The sequence below is a fragment of the Paraphaeosphaeria sporulosa genome (assembly GCF_001642045.1).
Source record: "Paraphaeosphaeria sporulosa strain AP3s5-JAC2a unplaced genomic scaffold CC84scaffold_2, whole genome shotgun sequence".
NCBI lineage: Eukaryota > Fungi > Ascomycota > Dothideomycetes > Pleosporales > Didymosphaeriaceae > Paraphaeosphaeria > Paraphaeosphaeria sporulosa.
This window is the reverse complement of record NW_017253361.1, coordinates 2,547,105-2,569,951: the sequence shown is the minus strand read 5'-3', so window position 1 is coordinate 2,569,951 and position 22,847 is coordinate 2,547,105. Positions and strand designations below refer to the sequence as shown.

Genomic DNA, 22,847 nt, shown 5'->3' with positions numbered 1-22,847 from the left:
TGCATTTATTCGATGCCGCCCACGGAGCCGGCCTCGGACGGCGCTTTGCTGCCCACGGGGATGCTGGTGTCGACGGCGATCATCTCGGCGAGGATGTCGAGCACGGGCTGGGCGGGTTAGCTGGGAAAGAGTGGCTGACATGGGAACAGGCATACCTTGGGCACGGTCTTGTCGTAGATGTTGATGAGCTCTCTGGGGTTGGGGTAGACCTTCAGCGCGCGGTAGAAGCACAGGGCGGCCTCGACGGGATCTGCGCCTGTTGCCCTGGTTAGCATACGGTCCCATCACCACGTCGATGGAAGCTGCACATACCCGACTGCACCATGCCCTCGCCCTGGGCGACCTCCTGCATGAAGTAGGCCTCGACCTCCTCGGGGTCCTTGGGGAAGCCCTCCTCGTTTGCGCTCGCGACGGCCTCGCGGATGGCCTTCTTCTGCTCCTTGCCGTGCGCCTCGGCCTCCTCCTTTGCGGCGCGCGCCTGGCGCTTCGACTCCTTCTTCAGCTGCTTGCGGAACTCGGGGTCGGTCCGCCGCTTGTGGTCGAAGTATACGGCGTATGCGGCGAGACCCGTGACGATGGTGCCCACGCTGATGGCGACGATGGTCGCGGGCTTGAGCGAGGACGATGACGACATTATGGCTGGGGCGTGTGGTGGCGCGGGGGAGCGATCGGTGTGTTGTGCGGAAGATGGGGGAGGGCCCGGGAGAGTTGGATTGCGTCGAGGAGCGCGGCGGACAAGGAGTGATGGCGTCGATGGAATGGGGTCGACTTTTTTTGGTAGCAGGGACGGAACGGCACCACGGGAGCTCGGGCCAGCCATGGATGGATGCTGGACAGTGTAGCGCCATCTCCACGTACGTGCCTTCAGAACAACTACACACTCTACAGCCGCGCCGGCACCGCGACCGTCTTGCAGGCAAGATGTCAGAAGAGAAGGGCAAGGGAATCTCGCTGCGCAAGAACAAGAAGCGCAGCGACAAGAGCAAGAAGGGAGGCCCGCCCGTCATCAGTGCTCCGCGCCAGATCAGTGCGCCCATGCCCGCTGGCCTGGGTGCGACGACGCTCTCCAGTGCCCAGAACAGCGGGCGCCCGTCCAACGAGTCGAGCAGGTCCGGGCCACGCCTTCCAGATGCGCCGCGGCCCAGAGAGAGGCCGCCGCGGCCGGGCCAGGACAAGACGGCGGACCTGGTCAAGCGGAGGTACTCGCAGAAGATCACCCAGCTGCCCAGCGACTTTGGCAGTGGCATGCCCTTGCCGGACCTGCCGCAGATGCCAGCGCAGTTCCGCGACGCACCGCCGAGCAGAGACGGGAGGCCGCCGGGGAGCTCCGACGGCCGCAGCTTCAAGCCAGACAGACGCCAATTGGCCGACGACAATCTGAAGCCAGATCAATGTAAGCGCTCCCCAGCCACCAACTCGATGCGAGTGCTCATGTGCCTCAGATGTCAGCCAGCAGCTCGCCGATGCCTCCGAAGACGACATCCGCCGCTTCCAGGACGAGCTGCGCAAGCTCAAGAACCGCAACTCGACCGACCTCCAGCACAGCGTCTACCAAAATCGCACCCAGTTCATGAAGATCAGCAAGGAGGCGGAGAAGCTCAAGAGCGAGATGCGCACCCTCAAGCAGCTCATGTCCGAGCTCACCGCGACGCTCGAGCAGACGACACCGAATGCGAATGCCGACGGCGACTCGCTCAGCGCACGCAAGGCCGCCAACCGAAGCTCAGTCGCGAACCTCGAGGCGCTCTGGAACACGCAGCTGCATCAGCTGTGGAAGAGGATAGAGGGGTCGCAAAAGTACCTGCCGGCTATCCCTGGGAGGCACGTCATCTGGCAGTCGGGGAAGTGGGTCGAATTGAACTCCGCAACATGGAAAGCGCGCAGAAGGGTGCATCTGATTCTGCTGAACGACCACCTGCTCGTCGCGGCGGAAAAGAAGCAACGAAGCGAAGTCTCCCAGAGTAATCGAGAGAAGAAGCCAGCTCAAGAGTGGGTGGCGCAAAGATGCTGGCCGCTGCAGGAAGTGCAAATGGCGGATCTTGCGTCCAAGTCCAGAGCGGGAAGCAAATCAGGCGGCGCCAACGCGATTAACATCCGCGTCGGCAATGACTCTTTCACGTACGCTGTCTATCCTGGCGAGGATGCCGACAAAGTGCAGCTGCTTTCTACGTATCGCAAAGCTGTGGATGACCTCAGGAAGAGCCAGGAAGTTGAGACGCAGGAACGAGGCAGGGCGCAGGACTCATACAATTACTTCGCTACCCGGGACGCAAACATATTGAAGAAGGCTGACCTGATGGAGACGCTGACCGAGAACGTGGTCAACAATCGCGCCAGCATGCTCGTCGACATTGACGGGAAGCAGCATAACATCCGGGCTGTGGAGACGGAGTTGGATCAACTAGACATGGACATCGCGCTGCAACGCTTCGAAAATGCCGTCATGAAGGTCGAGAAGCTGAAGGCGCTGGCAAAGAATATTAGAGGAAACACCATGGCGCAGAGCATCGTCACGTTCAAAGTCAACGAGCGGGCCACGAAACTAGCCAACGTCCTCATTAAACAGCTTGTAGAGAATAACAACTGGATCACGTCGGTCAAGCGCCACGTGACCTGGATCGTCCGGCTAGGTTTCGAAGACCGCGCGCGAGAGGCATATCTCGAGGCGCGCGGAAATCTGATGAAGACGCGGTCTCGGCATGTTTTCCCCCTTCCACATAAATAGCCAAGCTAACATCATCACCAGGCAATGCAGCTTCGAAGGCAACCTCCCCGAATACATCTTCCAAATCTCCTACATCTACTTCACCATCATCAAGAACACGGTCGACATCTACCAGAAGTGCTTCCCGCAGGTGCTCATGTCAGCGTGCGTCAAGTGGGCGAAGGAACATGTCGATGCGTTTAACGTCCTGCTGGAGAGGCAGCTGAGCAGCGTGGAGAGGGAGAGCAAGGTCTGGCAGGACTGTATGGATCAGGCGCTCGCGCATGCGGGCATGTTGACCGAGGTTGGGCTGGATTTTACGGAGCTGGTTGGGAGGGGGGCGGGGGAGGTGGAGAGCAGACCTGTAGGACTCGGTGTCACAGCGTGAGTGGGTCAGTGACGGGGGCAGTGGAGGTGTGTAACCGTGGCTTGTAGAGAGGTGCGTTGCTTAGCGAGGCGTAGCGTTTTGGTCGTCACGTCAAGGCGACTTCTTGATGACCAAGTGTGGAGTTGAACAGGATGTGCGGACAGCAACTCGGTTTCTGGCATTCGAAGACGAGGTCACCTGGCGATTGACATGTTTTGCCAATATCAGATGTCGCACTCATCTCTCACGTTCCCAGTGAAGCCCGCTCGCAATGCCCGCCAAGATCCGACCTGTCGTCGCGACAACAACGACCATCTCTCACCTTGACCCCGAGTCCCGCAGTATAGTATAAGCCCCTCCCCGCGTCCAACTCTTGTCCATCCGACACAATCTTCTTGACAATAGTGTCTTACTACCAACCACTTCTCGACACTCTTGTCCAGGCTCAGCCCAATCCAACAGAGAGACACTTTCCCAGGAGTATAGCAGGCCAAGCAAACATGCCCACCGAGGAGGAAAACATCCAGTACATTTACCTCGTGCTCACGCATGCAGGACCGCCGACGGTACGTCTCCTTCTGCCACATTCCGTCTCCACCTCCCCTCCCAGATATTCTCCTCCTCAAACCATACACAGACTATCCCCCAGAGGAGAGTTGACACACGGAAAGATCAATTGGCCCCCCGTCTCCACCGCGCTGTCCCTCTCCCCCGGCGCCACCTCCAAGCGCTGGTCGCGTCTGCGCATCGCACTTGAAAACGGCAAGCCCGCGGGCAAGGGCGCGTATGAGTTGCTGTGGCTTTGTGTGAAGCACTCGAGTAGGGAGAAGGTACGTATCCCTGGATTCTGTTGTCTCTGGGGCTGGGGCGGGCAGGCGGTGGATGGGAAGGACAGCAGGGAGGGGGAACGAGGAGTGGCTAACGGGGAGACAGGCACTCGACTGGAAAGCCATCGCGTCGGCGTGCGGGACCACGCCCGGCGCGGCGAGCAAGCGGTACAGCCGGATGAAGGCGGCGTGGGACAGGGCAGACGCGACGGCCCCTCCGTCCTCGGCTGCTGCGCCTGCGACGCCGAAGAAGACCGCAAAGGCAGACCAGGACGCAGCTACGCCCACGCCGAAGCGCAAGCGCGCCCCCGCCGCGAAGCCCGAGAAGGCGAAGAGAGACGGCGAGGACGAGGCCCGCCCCGAGAGCGACGACGACGACGCAGACGACGCGTCGCCGTCCCCCATGAAGCGCGCCCGGGCGCCCACCCGCAAGATCAAGTCCGAGCCTGATGCTGGTGCTGATGCCGATGAAGATGCTGCGCTGCCCACACCCGTCTCGTCGGCCGACCAGCGTCCTCCCCGCGACCAGAATCGCGTCCAGATCCGGAACCAGAACAAGGGTCATCAGCACGACATCGTCTTCCAAGGCTTCCCATCAGCCCCGCATCACACCTTCGAAGCCCAGGTCGGATTCAAGGGCTTCCGCGACCTCGGCGCTGGACAGGGGGAGGGAGGGGCTGAGGAGTGGCACGAGAGCAGCGAGTATCTCGATGGCGACGGTGTTGGTGCGGCTGGGGGGACTGATCGTGAGTCCCTCCTTTCTCATTCTTTTCGAAGCCTGTTAGGGAGGCTGAGGTGGTCGGGTGGTGAAGAGAAACCATAGGATGGGCTGACGGTGCATAGGGGTTAGTGGGTGGTTGGATGAGATTTAGGATGAAGGGGATGATGGGAGAGCGCAAATTGAGTTGAAGTATGGGGCTGGGCTTGGGTTGAGATCCGGGATGTGGGGTCTGAGGATGGACGGACACTAAAATATTGCTGGGGAGTGAAAGCGAGGCTCCAGGGAAACGGGTGGGGCAGGAGTTTTAGACTTTGCTTTCTTTCCGCGCGAATAAAGCCTGGGAGGTCGTGGGTGTCTCGGACACCCCACCCTGGACGTTAATACTTTTAATTCAAATTATACCAACGGCGATTTCAAGGCCGCAGAAGCAGCTTCCCTGTGGTCTTCCGACTCTGGATATCTTCCGTCGCCCTGACTACATCTTTGAGCGGATACACATCGTGAATCGCGACATTCAACCCGTCCTTCTCAATGAACTTCCACACCTCGGCGGCGTACTGCTTGAGCTCGTCGCGCGTGTAGACGTAGTTGAACAGCGTGGGGCGGAGAAGTTTGACGTTCTTGGCCGAGAGCCGTCTGTTCCATATTAGCAACTCCCTTCTATACATCGGAGGAAGGAACGCAAAGGAGAGAAGATGAAAGGAAAAAGGGGAAAACAGAGCCACTCACCCCAGCGCAAATCCCGTAACAGGGCCACTCGCATTCCCAAAGCTCACCATGCTCCCCTTCCTCTTCACAGCGGCTAAGCTGCTATCGAACGTCGCCTTGCCAACACTATCAAACACGGCGGCCACGCCCTCGCCCCCTGTAATCTCAATAACCTCTTTCGTGAACTTCTCCCGGTCCTCCTCGTGGTAGTCCACCACCACCTCGGCACCGTTCTTCTTCGCGAGCTCCCGCTTCTCAGGCGAACTCGCGGCCGCAATCGTGCGCGCGCCCACGGCCTTGAGCAGCTGGCACAGCCAGAGCCCAACTCCGCCCGCGGCCGCGGTGACGAGGACCCAGTCGCCCTTCTGCACGGGGTGCGCTTCACGGATCAGGGTTACGGCAGTGAGCGCCTGGAGGAGTGCCGCCGCTGCTATCTTCGCGTCTACAGAATCCGGAATCGCGACGGTGAACTTGGCGTCGACAGGCGTGTACTCGGCGTACGCGCACTGTCCCATGTACGCAACCCTGGTGCCCAACTGCAAGTCATCGGGGACATTGGAGCCGAGCGCGGCGATGGTGCCGGCGCCCTCGCGGCCGAGGATGTAGGGCGTGTGGGGGAGTGGGTAAACGCCAGAGCGGAAGTATCTGGACATTCCCCGTGGTTAGCATGGGGTCTTGGGACATGCAGGGCGGGAAGGACCGACGCACGTGTCGATGTAGTTGATCCCAATGAACTCGTTTTTAACCAGCACCTGCCCATCCTTGACCTCCGGCACGGGAATGTCCTCCTTATACTGCAGGACCTCGGTGCCGCCTGTCTTCTCGATCCACACGCCCTTCATTGTTTTCGGGAGGCTCGCCATCGTGCGGAGAAAGCTACGACTATAGACCTGGGATGTTATTGCGGAGAGGCGCGTGGGTGCGATTGAGGGTGCGGCGGAAAGTCGAGTTGGAGCGCGGAGGGCTGATCTAGCAAAGATGGAGGACATTCAATTGGAGCTTGTGCAGCTGGGATATAGGAGCATTGGCGGTGTGGGATGTGCTTGTTGATGATAAATACCGCGGGCTATCTCCGAGTATGCCCCGCTTCCCCGCACACGTCATTGAAGGGCGCGTTTGGGTGACATTTGGGATGGAGAGGCGGAAAAGTGCTTAAGCGGGCGCTCACATCGTGCGGAAAGGGAGCGGAAAAGCACGCGAGCACAGGGTAAGATCACATTCGTCGTCACTGTAGAATCGACGGATAAGCCGTGGATTGATTGGTAATGTCTTGCATTCGGGCAACACAACGGCCATCGTAGAGCTAGGCAGACAAACACTCTGCCGCTCCTCCAACAAACAAAAGAACATCTCTACGCTACATTCTCATCATGAGGGTATACAACGACCGATGCCACCTGAACACTCAAAAGCAAAACCAGAATACAGACCAGGGGGTATGATGAACTCCGCCCAAACGCCCAAAACAAGGGGTATGTAAACTCCATCCAAACGCCATGCATAAGCCATCCTGCCTCGGCCTGAGAAAAAAACGCTTGCTGGGTAATCAAGACAAGGGTAAGATAAAGTGACGTGATCGAAGATGCAATCAGTCTATGGAGAAGATTCGTTCTCTAGAACGGGACGAAGACCTTTTCCGTGGAGGCGCACACGGTACAGGCAGGTGTGGTCAGCGCCCCAGTTGCTTGTAACTCGCAACATGACTTTCTTGATCGGTTCCTGGGCTTCTCCGTCAAGCAGAAACGTCTGCACGTGGTTGGCGCCGTTGCGGTCGTAGCGGACTTTGCCAAGGCACTGCCAGCCCTCCGGGCCATCTTCGCAGCGTTCGCCGTCAAACGCAAAGCGCTCCATTGGGGGCTCGTTGGACTTGACCCATAACTCCACGTTTTGCGGTGCACTGCGAATGTCTTCACTGGGTGCCGAGGAGCGAGGAAGATGCTCGATGGTGAGTTGTGTTGGGTACATGGGCTCGCCGAGTTCGATGCCCAGCTGTGCCTTGCCTGACTTGCTCTCGTCTGGGGCCGCACACCAGCAGTCGCCGGGTTCGTCCCAGGTCTGTAGTGCGGTCAAAGGAGGATTGATCTTCGGTGCGACGACTCTATGGTATACGTTCTTCAAAAAGGCTGTCTTCGGCGACAACGTTGGAGATGTGATGCGTTGGATAGGCCTGGCTCCCAGACCCGTGGAGAAGTAGTTCGCTTTTCCATATTGGAGTTCTATGTTGGCGATTAAGTTGCTCAGCGCCATAGATCGGAGGCGCGCATGTTCGACGGCGACTTTCTTTGCTTCCCTGGACGCGGTCTTTTCCACGTCTTTCAGCAGGATTCTAGTGTGTGCCTCGAGCTTCTTGTCGAAGTCGGTCGCGATTGCGTTGAAATTGCTGTCGATGGCTTCAAAGAGATCCTTCCTAATGACTGCCGCTTCGGTACCGATCGCGCCTCTAAGTTTCTCCTGGTTGTTCTGAACGAAAGTATCCCACTCAATGCTGGGTCCCTCTTTGCGAATCCTGCTGATGATGGCGTCCCAGAACTGTTTCGGCACGTTGATGGTACCGCTCGGCGAACGGCTGACCACGACGTAATCCGGGACCTCGTCGCCGAGACTATGGATATAATTCTGTATGTCCTTCAGAGTGAGTTCCATATCGTCGACGCGAGCTTTCATGCCGCTGTTGTCCACAGGCATGGTGGGGATCCAGGTGCTGGGGTTGAAGCGGCCAGTGAAGCCCTTCCAGCTGTCTGCAAAGTGCGTGGGGAGAGCGAACGCAGGTGGGTTCTTTGCGGCCAGGCCTCCTGCAAGAGCAAGCAGAGCGACAAGAGCAGCAATGGCGAAATAGTACCAAGGAAGACCTTTGATCCTGTCGAGCAGCGGCACTCCAGGTGCGGCGTCTGATTGGACTTTCTGAGGCATGGGATCAGCACGTGGCGGAATTGGGCGATTGGCAACGGGGACGCCATTCGCCGCTTGGGCTGGTCGTAGAGGTGCACGAGAACTGATGCCTACGGCCGCCGGAGCAGGTCGGTCCGCAGGCACTCGAGTGAATCCGCCGAGTCTGGATCCCAGGTCGGGTCGCATGAGGGGCGCTCGAGGGGTTGCGCTTGATTCTTGAACTGATTTCACGGCAGGAGCTCGGGGAGCGAGGCTAGCAGCAGCTGAATCCTGGCCCGGCCTGGCGATTGGAAAGCGAGAGGCAGCTCCGGCTGCTGCTGCATCTCGGAGAGGAGGACGTGTCGAGCTCTCGGCGGGTAGCGCATTGATAGGGCCAGCAGGCGACACGCGGGCTGGCTCCGGACGGAGTGTGCGGGTTGTGACAGAGCTGGTCGCAACATAGCTGCTCGTGACAGCTGTGCCGGGAGTCGCGGTGCGATCTCGCCGGGCTGGGGTCTGGTTTGTGGGTGTTGGTCCGCGCAGCATGCCGGCTTCGACGCCGTAAGATTTGGAGGTTTCGTTGCTGACATCTTCCTCGTCCTCCGACTCGTCTTCGCTCGGAGGGTCTTCGCTCTCGTAGTCCATCTGCGATGGGGTACCCCGCTCGCTTCTTCTTGACGGTGTGCGTCCTGCGGGACTGCTGCGCGCGCTGCGCTCCTCTGAGGTCCTTGCGATGGCGGCGCCTCGTTGCGACTCAAAGGCGTCGGCGAATCCGGTTTTCGGCACTGCCAGCTCTTGCGCGGCACCGATGCGACCGCTTGCGCCGTATGCAGTTGACTGGCGCGACGCGACTTTGGGCAGGGCGCGCGGGCGACCTGGGCCGCGTTGTGGGGTGTCTTGGGTGACGACAACCGCCGAAGCAGCAGATTGAGACGCGATGGAGCGCGCGGTAGAGCCGAGGCGCGTGGAGCGTCGCGGCGTAGCCATTTTGGTAGGGTTGTGTGAAAAGGTAGTTGCGCGGATGGTGTGGAGAGTACGAAAGACAAAGGGCTTGCGCCGGACAAAGTCGCGAGCTGCAGAGAGACTTAGTTGCTATTGTGACTACTTGAGCGCGCGCAGCGCGGTGGACGCCAGAGAAGAGGACGCCGGTGAACGGTGGGCAAAGCTCCAGGGCTAGAGATATGAAGCATGCGAGACAGTCGGGAGCCCTGGCGAGTGCCGTGCTGAGTCTCCACTCGAGGCGTTCACTTGGGCGTGCGGGCGCCAAAACGTACCTTTGCAGAGGCAGCGCGGAGTGTTGCTCCACAGCCAGGCTGGTGCAAGTGTTCACGCTGCTTCCTGGCCTGGTCGCCTCGAAGGTCGAGTGCCGTGGGCTGCGTGCGCGGCAGTCGCTGCGACTACCCGGTAAACACGTGGAACAACAGAAGTCGACGCGTCGAAGGCTGCCAGTGCTGCGCGCCTTCTTGACTTTGGTATGCGCAACCAAGCCCGAGTGCTGTTCCCGACGAGATGCACGCGTAGCGCAGCGCAAGTGGGTGTCCTGCGTGGGCGAGCACCGCGTGGAGGCAGCTTCCGTGAGTTGGTGATGGGAAGGCGGGCAGGTCGGGCGCGTCGCTCGTATCGCTCAAAGGCCGCGCTGCATCCGGTACACCATCTCTGGTGGGTTAGCGACGTGGCCGCCGCGGTGCCCGTGCCACAGGCCTGCCACCGTAGCCTCGAGCCTCATCACAGAACGCTCCGTCGACAAAGACAAGGACGAGGTCCAGTTCCCCTCTTATGTTCAGCCCACGGCACCCACTTCGGTTTGCTTCTGAGGCAAGCTAATGTGTAGCCGTCCTGCAAGGGTGACCCGGGGCCTGGCATTAGTGTAACGACGCGCCCAGGTACTCCATCAAACAAAGGAGCCGCCGTCTCCTTTTAGCACGAACAAGAGACAGAGGCTTGATCGAGGATGCGGTCCGATCGCCTGCGACGGCCCAAAGTCCGCTCACATGTCTCTACTAGCACGTTGCCATCTTGAGCCAGCCCTACGTTGGAGAGACCAGCCATCGCCGCTGTGTGACGCTGGGGTGGTGATATCATGACAGTACATGGAAAGCAAACTGCAATCTAACACACCGACGTCCTACATGTCATCTCTCAGACCGATCCTATTACCTCGGACGCTGCGATTCCTACAACTCCCCATCCTCTTCATCCTCCACCTTCTTTTCCACCGCCAGAACCTCCTTCTCACCCACAACCCCATTTCCAGGCTCCGCTCCGTGCACCCTCTTCTCCTCATCCACAATCCACCATTCCCTCACCTCCCCAAACACGCCCTCTCCGCTCTCCGCCTTGCCCACCCCAAACCCCTTTGCGCTCCACGTCTCCACACCCCGCGCCCCCTTCCACGCCTCCTCACCCCCAAACTCCCTGAACAAACTCGCATTCAAACGCTCATACTCTGCACGCGGCTTCGGCCATCCACCCACGCGCTGGAACGCCAGCTTCAATAGGTGCAAATGGCGCAGCGCGAGGGCAGGCTTGTTGGAGATGGACGCAGTGGACTGATCTAGCAACGACGACGACGCAAAGCGGCCATCCACGCTGCCATTGACGCTGCTGTGGTGCTCCGCAAGCAGCGCCGCAGCCGTGTCGTCGTCGTCCGAGTCGTCATCCGCATCGTCGTCCTGGACGAGGAGCCGCAGGATGTCTTCGTGCACGATGAGCGCCTTCTTGAAATGCTCTGCAGCCAGCGCGCCCGTCTTCTCTGTTCCAGCCTTGGATTGGTACGTCAGGCCAGCGCTGGTGTATAGCTGCGCGAGAAGCTCATACGTCTCGATGGTGACGGGAGCCCTGGGGCCGTGTGCACGACGCATGTTGTAGGCGATGTCTTCGCAGAGACGTATCGCTTTGACGGTGTGCCCAGCGAGGTAGCGTGCGCAGACGAGGCGGCGGCCCAGACGTACTAGGACGTCGGCAGGCCAAGAGCGTTGGGCGTCGCGTGTGTTCCAGAGCGTTGTGAGAAGCCATTCCAGCGTGGCGTAGTCTGTCTGTTCGCCCAGGAGTGCAGTTAGATGGCTCAGCTCCTCGACTTTCACTTGAGCTAGATTGATCTTCAAAGTCTTCGTGATCTCCAGGATCTTCTTGACAATGCGGTTGGAGAGCTCGAGCATCTTCTTGCGAAGATTGGCATCGGGCGACTTCAAGCCTTCCCGTCCTACCAGAAGCGAAGCGAGCTTAAAGCCATGACTGATGGAGTGTATCCCGTTGTACCCATCGTGGTTGCTGGCAAACAAGAACGCAAGATTGGCAACGTCGTAAGCTTCGGCGAACCTCTTGCTCTTAGTAAGAGAAGCCACGTGCTCGTTGGAGGCCAGGATTACGGCCTTGTTGAAGTTGGAGCTCCTGCGGCTGCCCAAGTACTCCAGGATGGACACGATGAATAGACGTGGTGACTCTTTGCTCAGGGTGTCCAGGTCGGCAGCATCGCGCTTCATGAAGATTCGGAGCACTTCGTCCTCCACAAAGACAGCGGAATCGGACAAGTGATGCCTAATCAAAAAGGTTCGCAGAGGCGCTGCGACCACAAGCAGATTTCGCACGCTTCCCTTCGCCAAAGCTTGCCTAAACTCCTCAAAGTAGATGAACTCGGCAGTCAAGTCGGCCAGAATCTCCGAAAAGGTGATTGTCAAATCCCTGCGAAGGTTATACTCGAGCGAAGCCACGAAGACAAGTGCCCTACGGCCTGCCTTTGTCAAATCGAAAGACCATTTGGAGACGTGGCGAATATCGTGAGCGCAAACCTGAACATGTAGCTGGCGAATCAATTGCGTGCAGTACTTCTCTTGCTGGATAGCTTGGAATGAAGCTGCGATGTAAGAGGCCGATTCGATCAGCCTCTGGGAAGACGACTCGTGCGTCACGATGGACGTGACTGCCGTGGTCAACTGTCGCACAGCGAATTCCGTCTTCTTTTGTCGAGAGTACAATTGGACGAGCTCGCGGAGTTCTGTGAGCGACGACTCGTGAGCGTACCCGTACTTCTTCGTCACTTCACTGAATCGCTCCTCATGAATCGTGATAGCACGCTCGAACGTCTCCGACTTGATGGTACTGGACGACGTCGACTTGAGCTGGCGAACATATAAAGAAGACAGCTGTTGCTTAATTTCCGTGACGCTCGTGGAGATTGACTTGTACTTGGAAGCCTGCTCATACCACGAGATAGCTTCAGAGAAATGTTCCTCACTCCGCTGGGTGACGCGAGCAAGGGTCAACGTCGCCTCAGCGACGATGATGGACTCAGCTCCAAAGATGGCGAGAGAAGTCTCGCGGTACTCTTTCGTGGTCTTGTACAAAATTGACCAGCTGACGCCAGTCTCCTCCAGACACTGGAAGTAGCGCTCGTAAAGAGTCTGCACGAAGGAGCTCTCAGTGAACTGCTTGTACTCCTTGGTCTTGAGAACAAAAGTCTTCCAAAGTACTCCGAACACCGTGACTGCCTCGGCGTAGCGACGGTCTTCCCAGTACGAGGTAGCGACAATGATTATTGCGTCCATAGCATCGTGATGGCAATGCTGAGAGTCCTTGTTCAAGCTGTTTACGATTTGTTGGTAGTAGTCGATCCAGTATGGATGGTTCCGAGGATGAGCCTTGCACCGTGAGCCGAGTATGTACAGCGTCTGGATGGTCAACTCGTGAGCCACTCCGAAAACGTTTCTATACACAACAAGAACGTCTTGGAAAACGCTGATCGCATTGTCTGGGTATCCACGTTTGTCATAGAAGGTGACCAATAATGTTTTGGCCTTCTCGAAGATGGATTTGTCCGTGGTCGGCGAAGAGAGAACAGCTCGGAAGAAGCGAATGTAGATGTCCTCAACTTTGTCGATACGTCGCTGCTGTCGGAAAACCTCTGCCAACGTTTCGATGAGCTCGATAGATTCCTTTAGGAAGGTAGTCGTCAAGGTGACTTCGTGGACAGAACCCGAGAAGAAGGAGTGCCAAGTCCTATCAAGAGTGGTTTTGACGACAGTTACGGCTGCAGACCAGTTACGCTGCTCGACGTACTGAACCGTGAGTTTCTTGGCCAAGGTAATTGTCGAAACGTCGAGGGTCTTGCTACTGATGAGAGACTGGAAGATACTTTGGAAGACAGAGTCCGATACAGCGCCGGTCGTTTGTGTAATGGTCGTTGTGCTACTGAGGCTCTGCTGAATCAACTCAGTCGAAGTGGAAGAGATTTCACGGCTGATCTCGGTTGAGTGAGATGACTCCTCCTTGCGCACGCTCTTATAAAACGAGCTCGCAAACTTGAAGATGGACAGAGCTATCGTATAATGGCCTTGTGACTTGAGAGTTTTGGCGACGATCGTGAGTCGAGTCACGATGCTTTCGGAGTACGCCAATTGATGCGTTTCATACTGTTGCCAAACAGTTATGAGGATAGACGAGGACTCCGACGTGCGCTTTTGAGAGATCAAGAACTGGGAGTAGGCTGTTGTGACATCAAGGTGCTTCTCATGCCATTCGACCGACTGCACGGTACGGCATCGGTGAGAGATCTGTTGCCATAGTTCAACGTAGGTCTTTTCGGCCAAAATGACATCTGCACGAGCGAAGTACTCTTCGGCTCGGCGAAGCCAGATGATGACCTGGTGCGTGTCAAAGACATCGATTGTCTTGTCTTCGTCATCTTCGTCGGTGAAAAAGGAATCCTTGTACGTCTCGAGCTCCCGATCGCCTTTGCCTTTGCCGAGAACCACGCTCAATCGTCCGTGTAGGTCTTTGGCTTCATGGGAGTGTTTGCCGTAATGCTCGATAGTAATCTCCTGAATGATTCGGTAGATCTCCTGTGCACGCTCTTCCTCCTTGATGGAAATGTAGAGCTGAGCCAAAGCTTCGCGGGTCTGAATGACAAGGTTGGAGGAGCGACCGTATTGCCTCTCATAAGCGGTGATAAGGACAATCAGGAGCTCTTCCCTTTGCGTCATGATCTCAGTCCTCGTAGTGGTTGTAAGGGTACTTGTGATCTTCAGGAAGCGCACAGCGCACTCAATGGTTACTGGGTGGACCTCGCTCAAGATAGTGCAACTGATCTTTGTCGAGATGAAAAGATACCAGCGTGCATCATTGGGTCTTGACAGCGTCGTGTACAGACTGGCGCATGTCAAGTACGTTTGGAGAACCGTAGGGTGGTTTTCTGTGAAGACACCCTTACGAATGCGAGCCACAAGTACATGCCTGTCGATAGCATCTAGTGCAGGGAGCTGAAACTCCCAACAAATCTGCTCTAAGAGTGTGAGCGTCGTGGTGTCCGGGAACACGTGTTGAAGTTCCGGCGACGGCTTGAACTCTGTAAGATCGGGAGAGTAGAATGGGGTCTGGCGGAAATGGTCGACCCAATAGCGAACAATGTATTCAAGGAAATGGTGTTGATGGAAAAGACGGTCAGCGTGGTGGGGTTCAAGCCCACCAACGACTGGCGCACGCTTCTCGCGCAGAGTGGCCTTGACGTAGGCTAAGATTCGCAATAAAACGCCAGTGTTGCTATCCTTGACGGGTATCTGGATCTTGTTCTGATGTGCAAGGTCTCGGAGGGTAAACTGGATAAGTGAATGCTTGAAGCGTACGATGTGCTCTTGGGTTGTAATGAAAGGTCGAAGGGAATGAATCGTAGAGTGGACATCAACAGCAGTTTGCGATACGGTCGCACGCTGGATGTCTACAGAGAAGAGAGAATGAACCTCTTCGACTGTCAGAGGGCGTTCCGTAATTAGCAGCCACGAGAGTAGGACTTTTGCATCGTTAGTTAGTTGGAGAGTTGCAAATAGCTTTAACACCAATGCCTGGACGTCACCCGACAATGACTTCAGGGTTTCCAAGGTCTTGTTGAAGCTCTCATTGGTCTTGCTCAGGTTGAGGAATTCGCACGCAATAGTGGCCCACAGAAATGACCCTTTCGCCTCATGGACAAGATGGTCAAGGACTGTCTCTTGCTCTGGAGGGTTTTTGCCGTGGAAATGGTGGTTGTGGACAAGAGCTCGGAGGATAACAGCGTGAATGTCATCATGGATGTCTCCATGGGTAATCTCATAGTGTGCACCGTGGCCTGAGGTCGATACTGCCGACGTCGACAGCACGACGAGCCGTGTCCTGACTCCTTGAGTTATGATTTCCAACAGCTTCTCGAGAGTATGAGTTGCCTTTTGAGTCCCTTTGAGCTCGTCGATGCCGTCGAGAACGATGACAAGGTCGTTTCCCCCCTCGATCGGCTGCTTGAGGATATCAGCAAGAGCTTTCCACAGAAGCTCTTCGTATTCAAGGCCATTGGCGGCGTTGATAGACTCGCTGTAGGCCCAAGCCAACGAGTAGTACATTGCAACGTTACCAACCCTCAACTTCAGGAGCTGGAAGAGCAGTGTTTTGACCAATGCAAGTGATGTAGCTTCACATGGAATGGAAGCATCTGTACCCTTGTTAGCATCCCCATCAATTTCCAACAGGTTTTAGTCACACTTACTGATAGAAATATATGCGGTGTCGTATGGCTTCTTGTTGAACGGGCGTTGAAGTCTATCTGTGATAGATCCCGCCAACGTACTTTTCCCAGATCCTGGAGGACCAGTGATATGGAGGAAGTTTTCCTTGCCGTTGATGAACCTGGTGAGCGGCTTTTGAAACCATAAACAGGTGAACTCGGCCTGTGTTTCCGCAACGATAGTATGGTCACGACTGAGGGTTGCAAGCACCCGGTCCTGAGGAGCAAGCCATCTAGTGATCATGGCGATATCTATACGTTCGCCTACCTCCAAGCCTTGACCTTCGATCTGGGAGTTCCATAGTGACTCAACAATTTGCTTCCTCCGCATATGGAAGCTGTCGATAGTGTCGCCGAAAGTCTCAAAGATGTCGATACTGACTGAAGATGTCGACATACCCTTGACGGCCTTGTAGAAGGTGATCGCAACGTCAACCACGAGAGACAACAAGTCAGTGTACATTAGGCTTAGCTGCTCTCGAACATCGGTGGTAGCTGTAGGAGCGAGTAGCTCCACGCGCTGATGGATCGTAGAGAAAGATAGCGAGAGCTTGTAGAAGACAGCAAAGGCACGGTCAAGAGCTGCGGAGTTTTCCGACCCAAGCTGAAGACATTAGTAGATTATCTCCGTTGCTGTGTTTGGACTTACCTCGAGAAGAAGACGGGCATGGTCGTATCCCAAGGAGGCCGCGGCGTCACTGTCAAGAGCATACCCTTTAATCGCAATGTTGAGATTGTGCAGCTGTTCTGCAAAGAAGAGAGCCCTAATCAGAACGCGATCCCATCGACTCCCCTTATGTGGCAGAGTGGTCAGACGTTCTGTTCTGATCCATTCCAAGAAGTGGTAGAACGTTGTGCCTGCAACGCTCTGGTGCACCCCAGCACCAAGCTGAGTGATGCTCTTCTTCTTCAAAGCCCCAGCAGTCTCTTGAACGAAACCAGCCTTGTGTCCATGGCTACCGTGATATACAGCCTGGTTGATGGTGCTGTGATTGTAGCTTGCGGAGCGGGAGCCAGCATAGCCGTTAATTCCACCTTTCTTGTATGTAAATGTTTTGGAGGAATCCGGAGGGGTAGAGAAGCCGTTGATGCTGGCGAACGACGAGGTCATTGTAGGGGATTGCATTGCCTTAGTGGCAGGAGGTTCACTGGATTTGGGGTTCGTGGACCGAGGTACTGGTGCAACGCCAGCGTTGTCTTCGAAGGTTGTTGTGGATACAGGTAGGGTTGTGGTTTCAGGATCTGTAGGAGTGGTGTGTGTGTGCTTAAACCAACGTTTGCGCTTTCCTATGAGTCCGTTAGAGTAATGTACGACAGGTGCGATGCAATGACAGACCGAAGGGATTGTGTCTTAATCCAAGCATGTGGAGAATGCTGGCCAAACAAGTACAACAACAACAGAAGGGCTTGCCCATAAATGATATCGATGTGGGTTTGCTAGGAGTGCTAGAAGTGTAAATAGCACGTCGCTATCGCCGATCAGCCATGGTTCAGGTGGCTGGCTGTTAGCGATCACGGAGTTTCCGACGCAACACTGGGTTCAATGAAGTGCAATGCAATGCAGATCCGCTTGGATTTCTCAGCGTCGGCTCAAGAATCCTTGTGAATGCGTCCCATAGTCAGAGAGTCCAAGCGACCGCCTGCACGTATCAATGCTGGACAGCGAGCTAGCTGAGAAACAACCAAAACCTTCAACACCCCAGATCTACAGGTGTCTGCCCATTGCAGCTCTGTGCAGTGGAACAAGCGAGCTGTACTCATGTAACAATTGTCGAACGCACTTATTGGTTAGGCAGCGGTTACCCTTTCCGTCTATTCAGCTTGCGTTACTCGTCAATCCGTGCGTGTCTGTATGTGTGTGTGGAGATTGGACGCCACCGATCGACCTATGCCAGATTAGGAAGTGCACGCAGTCTGCATATGAGCCCCATATGCTTTTATCTTCAGCGAAGCAGAAGTGAAGAGGGCGTGATCGTTTTCTCGCTTGCATTGGCTTGAAGCTGATCTTTGCAGCCCGAAGATGTGAAGTCGGCGTCTAAGAAGTCCGGGTGTCGAATCAAGCAACATTGACAATGGCAGTCGGTGATGTACTAGACATCCCGGGGTCGATTACTACTGCATCGTGTCGCAAATATAGGATAGACTCGATGGAACTCATCACAACCTGCTCACTCATGTGCCATTTCCGGAGAGTAACTGTAGAATGGTAGAGCGGGAGCAGTCGGCAAGCCATGGTTGCCATCCCGGCCACAGACAGGTGCGACAGACCCGAGCCGAGCCGATAGCGTACCGCTCGGAGTCCAGACCATGAAGATTTCACGCCATTGAATACGCACTTCATTTGCGTAGCTGCGTGATGGTGTCTAGGTAGGCGGAGAACCATAGCGGGGTCGCCGTTGGGCTCCAGAAAGAGATGCCCTCAGCCAGCCTCGAGAAAGCAGTAGGCGATTTCGTTATTGGGCGACCAGGCCTGGCGAGATTGCGTACGTTGGTGGTGGTGTCGGTGGGGGCTGTCTGGGGAGTAGCCGGATCAACGGCGCTAGCATCAGCCGCAGCACACTGGTACTGCCCCAATTCGGTATAGATACTGACGAATCAAGTAGGGTGCTATATTAGACTCAAGCCTTCTCGTCTGATTGAGGTGCCGTTCAGCTTGCACAGCAAGTGCACACATCCATTTCAGGTGAGGTGGCGGGCTTCCCTGTGGGCGATCCCGCGGAACTGTACGGTACCGGGAGGTAGGCGAACGCGGCCCGCCATACTGCATCAAGTCGGCGACCACCTGCGGCTTCGATCTGCTCTCCGCTGCAGGAGACCATTATGCGAACCGTCTTGCTCACACGTGTTGAATGTTATATGGAGACAGGATATAGCCAAGGGTATGCAATACAACCTCACCTCGATCGAGCGGAGACATCAGGTAGGTGACACGGGATTCAGCAGTGTGTATGGTGGGTAGCTCCTCTGCGTTATCTGCCCGAGCTGCAAGACAACCCAAGCATAGGCTGCCTCTCATGGCAATCTGAAGATCGGGTCGATGGTGAAATGCGAACTGAGGTTAAGTTATTGAAGTGTGGTGTACTGGTGATGGATTGGTTAGCTATGGCGGAAATCCTGTAGGCTGACCCTAGTAGGAAGCCCCTTACACTCACTTTGAGCCACCTCCTCCAACAAAGGGGACATATATGTAAATGTTTCGTGAGCTTCTCCGTAATCTTTTTCAAATGATAATAGACATTAGTCGAGGCTGGCCAGCTCTCTAAATGCACACATGCAACGCCCATACGAACCGAAACCTTGAGCTTTCACCGAAGCCCAACCATATCCCAAGACAATGGCCATTTGCACAATCGAACCCCTCACTTCCGCTCAATGACCATGCCACCACTACTTCCACCTGTCCCATCCTCCCACCTTAGCACCCCTCGGCATCACCGCTGCCATCATTCTCCTCCGCCCCAAGCTCCACCCTGGTCTCCTCCTCAGGGCTCTCAATCGTCTCTAGCCCGGTCAATGCCGTGCCCCTCCTCGCCCTCGGCGTCCTGCTCGCATCCTCCCCCCGGTCCATCACCCTCGCTACCCTTCGATCATCTTTCTCAAGCTCTAACCTCGACCGCGCCATCACGGCCTGCGCCTTCGCCCGGTCCGAGCTACTCCCGCTCGTCCTGCTATGTGTCCCCACATTCCTGCCCGCACGCATCATGCTATCTCTCCAGCCCTGTTCCGTCCGCACATGCGGCGTGTCTGGATTCGCTTCTGTGTTCACATGGTACAGGACATCGCTGGGACGCGCGCGTGAAGAGACTAGCGCGCCGTTGGAGGGAGGAGATCTGCGCCACCAGACCAAAGACCCAAGGAATGAGCCATCGGAAGAGGGAATGTGACGCCAGGGACGCTCGCGGAGGGAGAAGATGAGGCAGTCGATCGCGCCCATAGAAGTCACGCAGATGACGTTGATCATAGAAAGCCAGTAGAGTGGATGTGCGGCGAAATGGTCTTGGTACGTCAAGCAGTGGTTGATGAAGGGGACAAGCCAGACGAGCACGTAAACGATGGGGTAGATGAACATGAGGCGGAGTTGGCGATGGATGCGGGCCCTTTTCTGGGCGAGTTGGCGTTGCAGGTGCTGCGAGGGCGCGTCTGAGAAGGGAGAGGTGTTTCCGTCAGAGTTGTCTCCGCTGATGTTGCGGGGAGGCTTGTTCCCCTTCTCGACGCTGGGTGCATTCGCTGTATTGGCGGTGTCGTAGGTTTGTAACTGTGGGAGCATGTACCAGTGATCCACTGTATGGGGACTGCCCGGGATCGAAGAGCCGTGAGCAGTATCACTAGCGGTATTGGTGTGAGAGTCCACCGAGGCGACACCAGATGCTCTGCGTGATTGCCCGACCATGGAGACCACAGAAGAGTCTCGACCAAAATGGCTCACTTGATACTGTGACATTTCCGGACCATTTGCAGAACCATCTTCTGGGCTTCCGACAGAAAAGATCGGAGTTGTGGTTGAGATCGAAGGCTTGGTCTCTTTGACTGAATTTGACAATGCTCGAAACTCAAAGCCAACATGAGCATAGATCGCAATCGCAAGACCAAGGATTATTATGGCAATCAAATAGCGAGGGATCCATTGCAATGCCAGTCGGTACCAGAATGGTCTCAACGGAAGGGAGCAATAAGGGCCCTGCGACATGTAACCCCATCGCGGGTTGATGAATGCCAAAGCGGCCATCATGGCGGGAATAAGAAGTGAACCGGCATACACATAGTGCCGGTGTGGATACAGTCCGTCCGAGTGAACCGTGTTGGAAGGTCTGAACACTTGTAACGCGCTGTGTAGTGCAATGCAGAGTACGGCAAAATCTGCGATGCGATCTCAGTAGATGATATGGAAGCCACTGTCATGTTTACTGACCACTCTCTTCAGTTCCAAACTGTACGAAAAACCCACTGGACTGGCAGAAGGCACTTTCTGTGATTATCGTGCCGCGTGCAAGTGACACAACAGCCTGTAGAAACAACCACAGTGCCTTCATCAGATCCCCAAATATCAGCAGCATAATGAGTCTGGTCAGAGTCAATGGAGGCGATCGGTGTCATTGTGGCCACACACACCTGTGGCGAAAGCGCTTCTCCATGCGGCAAAACCAGTAAAAGACGGTGAATGCGGCCACCATACTGGTGGCGGCGCAGGCCGCTGAAGCGACCCTTACGTTGTAGTTTTTCTGATCGTCGTACAGCTTGGAATATGAGGGACCGTAGTAGTGCGCCACGTTCGGTAAGGGAGAGGAGATGGCTTTGGTGAAAAGCGAACCTGCTGTAAACAGCATGGGCGCATAACGGTAGATAAAGGACGAGATATAGGAGGACCGTCGCATGTATTGTGTCTTCCTGACGCTCGGCATGCTGATCTGCTGCTGCTCTTCATCTGCGAACGGGTACCAACTGACTCCTCGTAATCGCGACAGGCGGTATCAATGATATACAAACGTCTCGAATTGCCTGTCGCGCGTGGTTGGATGCTGGTTCTCCGACAGCAAGTGAATTAGTCGTACGTGTTTCTGATAACGCCTGATGCTTCGTTGATTCATCAGTACTGGCAAGATCGGGGTCCAATGGAATCTAGAGGGAGGATGATGCCGGAAACAGTAAGACACAAAGGAATGGCCCACCCGCCCCAGAATTTGGTAACGATCCCGCGTCAACAAGTCAACACCCATGAGGTTGTCGCAAATTGAATTACATCGTATGCAAGTATCTGCCCAGTGCTAGCTTTCGGGGTGTTATTCACATGTTCTGCGAACGCGACTGGTGGTCTATCAGGGGCCATTTGTTGGTATTTTCTCTGCATCGATTTGCTGACGCTTCTGCCCCACGTGCAATGAAACTTTCAGAGACATGACGTCAGTTCCGAATGTACTTCGGTATTCATTCCATCTGCCGTAGAACAGCTGATAAACATTGCCGCGCGGGAGTCTTTAAGACTTGCCGGATTCGACAATGTCTCCCACCTTCGGACCCATGCAAGCGCTCTCCTATGCTTTCAATCAAACGATTCAGCGAGGACAATCAACGAGAAGCGCAGGTCGCCCCCGCCAGCTGCGGCCTCGCGTTTGAGGAAGCTCCGTACGCCGAGGTCCAGAGCCTTGTCGCTAAGCACATCCTCGTCGGCAGCAAGCTGGCCACGGTTTAGGGGGCCTTTGCGGCGGCCATCCATCTCCCAGAGGTTGTTGTTCTTTGACTTGACGAAGCACACGTAGTGCAGGTCGACATCAGCTTCGGCGGCTGGCGCGGCTGTGTCGCCCCTGGCTCCGGCCTCTTGGTGTGCAGCTTCCAGCGCATCGGATTCGTAGAGGAGGTCGGCTCGCTCTTTGGGCTTGAGGGGAATGGCTTCCCGCAGCAGCTGGGCCAGGTTCGAGTCAGGATCTAGAGCGTGGGTGAGAATCTACGAGGCCGACACGACTCAGTGAAGGGTGGTACGAACCAATATGTTCTCGTGCCGTGCCATTGGAGACTCCATGCAGCAGGCCCATCAAGCCGCAAGCGTTGCTAATCGTCTGCTTGTACCAGACGACCTCCTCCTCAGGACCGCTGCCCTCATACTCTGGGCGGTCCTTGTCTTCTTCGATGCGGAACTTTTCGTATGTCTCATTCACCGGAAAGATCAGGAGTAGAGCATGGGCGGGGCGGGGCACAAAGGAGAGCAACTCGGGCTCGTCGATACTGAAAACATCGTGGAAGTCGAGCTTCTTGCTGAGACCTAGCTTGTGCACGAGTGCGCTCATCACCTCGGGGTTGTTCTCTAGCAAACCGTAAGCGGGGCTCTCGTGCATGCAGCAAGTGGCGTACCCAGAGGGATGAAGCTCTTCTTCCCTTGGCGGGAAAGCGGTTCTAACGCCATGGCTTGTGGGTGAGTTGGGCGAAGGTCGGGGTGGCGGGGTGGCTACGAGAGTGCAGCGTGCGCCCGGAGCTCTTTCTTGTACGCGACGCGGCGGCGGGGTACCTGCTGCCTGCCTGGCAGTGGCGTCACACGCCTTGCCCCTCCAGACGCACACCCCATGCCTGCATCGATGTACGGGCGCAATGACAATGGCACCATGGAAGGCGTTTGCACTGCATCTGGAACCAGCGCA

The 22,847-nt window shown here is 56.1% G+C and overlaps 7 protein-coding genes across 7 annotated transcripts; 2 read left to right on the top strand and 5 right to left on the bottom strand.

Annotated features, from left to right (window-relative positions):
* Positions 1-5: 5 nt before the first annotated feature.
* CC84DRAFT_1184277 (protein import receptor MAS20) lies at positions 6-634 on the bottom strand (the record flags this gene model as incomplete). The annotated part of the gene is made up of 3 exons (XM_018180737.1): positions 6-107; positions 156-256; positions 313-634. 3 exons carry the CDS (start codon positions 632-634, stop codon positions 6-8), a joined length of 525 nt encoding a protein of 174 aa, XP_018040522.1.
* Positions 635-921: 287 nt separating this feature from the next.
* CC84DRAFT_1213515 (uncharacterized protein) lies at positions 922-3,092 on the top strand (the record flags this gene model as incomplete). The annotated part of the gene is made up of 3 exons (XM_018182545.1): positions 922-1,393; positions 1,443-2,691; positions 2,747-3,092. 3 exons carry the CDS (start codon positions 922-924, stop codon positions 3,090-3,092), a joined length of 2,067 nt encoding a protein of 688 aa, XP_018040521.1.
* A 479-nt stretch (positions 3,093-3,571) lies between these two features.
* CC84DRAFT_1213514 (uncharacterized protein) lies at positions 3,572-4,770 on the top strand (the record flags this gene model as incomplete). The annotated part of the gene is made up of 4 exons (XM_018182544.1): positions 3,572-3,637; positions 3,743-3,901; positions 4,005-4,644; positions 4,742-4,770. The coding sequence occupies 4 exons, from the start codon at positions 3,572-3,574 to the stop codon at positions 4,768-4,770; spliced, it is 894 nt and encodes a 297-aa protein (XP_018040520.1).
* A 262-nt stretch (positions 4,771-5,032) lies between these two features.
* On the bottom strand, positions 5,033-6,190 carry CC84DRAFT_1082008 (NAD(P)-binding protein; the record flags this gene model as incomplete). The annotated part of the gene is made up of 3 exons (XM_018173960.1): positions 5,033-5,255; positions 5,349-5,972; positions 6,036-6,190. The coding sequence occupies 3 exons, from the start codon at positions 6,188-6,190 to the stop codon at positions 5,033-5,035; spliced, it is 1,002 nt and encodes a 333-aa protein (XP_018040519.1).
* A 2,253-nt stretch (positions 6,191-8,443) lies between these two features.
* Positions 8,444-17,481, bottom strand: CC84DRAFT_1184275 (NACHT domain-containing protein; the record flags this gene model as incomplete). The annotated part of the gene is made up of 5 exons (XM_018180736.1): positions 8,444-9,268; positions 10,502-15,648; positions 15,703-16,324; positions 16,370-16,693; positions 17,410-17,481. 5 exons carry the CDS (start codon positions 17,479-17,481, stop codon positions 8,444-8,446), a joined length of 6,990 nt encoding a protein of 2,329 aa, XP_018040518.1.
* Positions 17,482-19,135: 1,654 nt separating this feature from the next.
* On the bottom strand, positions 19,136-21,044 carry CC84DRAFT_1084288 (uncharacterized protein; the record flags this gene model as incomplete). Its single annotated transcript, XM_018174046.1, has 3 exons — positions 19,136-20,589; positions 20,630-20,781; positions 20,830-21,044. The coding sequence occupies 3 exons, from the start codon at positions 21,042-21,044 to the stop codon at positions 19,136-19,138; spliced, it is 1,821 nt and encodes a 606-aa protein (XP_018040517.1).
* A 394-nt stretch (positions 21,045-21,438) lies between these two features.
* On the bottom strand, positions 21,439-22,794 carry CC84DRAFT_466882 (cysteine proteinase). The gene is made up of 3 exons (XM_018186395.1): positions 22,564-22,794; positions 22,199-22,516; positions 21,439-22,140 (listed from the first exon to the last, which is right to left on the bottom strand). The coding sequence occupies exons 1-3, from the start codon at positions 22,613-22,615 to the stop codon at positions 21,758-21,760; spliced, it is 753 nt and encodes a 250-aa protein (XP_018040516.1). The 5' UTR covers positions 22,616-22,794; the 3' UTR covers positions 21,439-21,757.
* Positions 22,795-22,847: the final 53 nt, after the last annotated feature.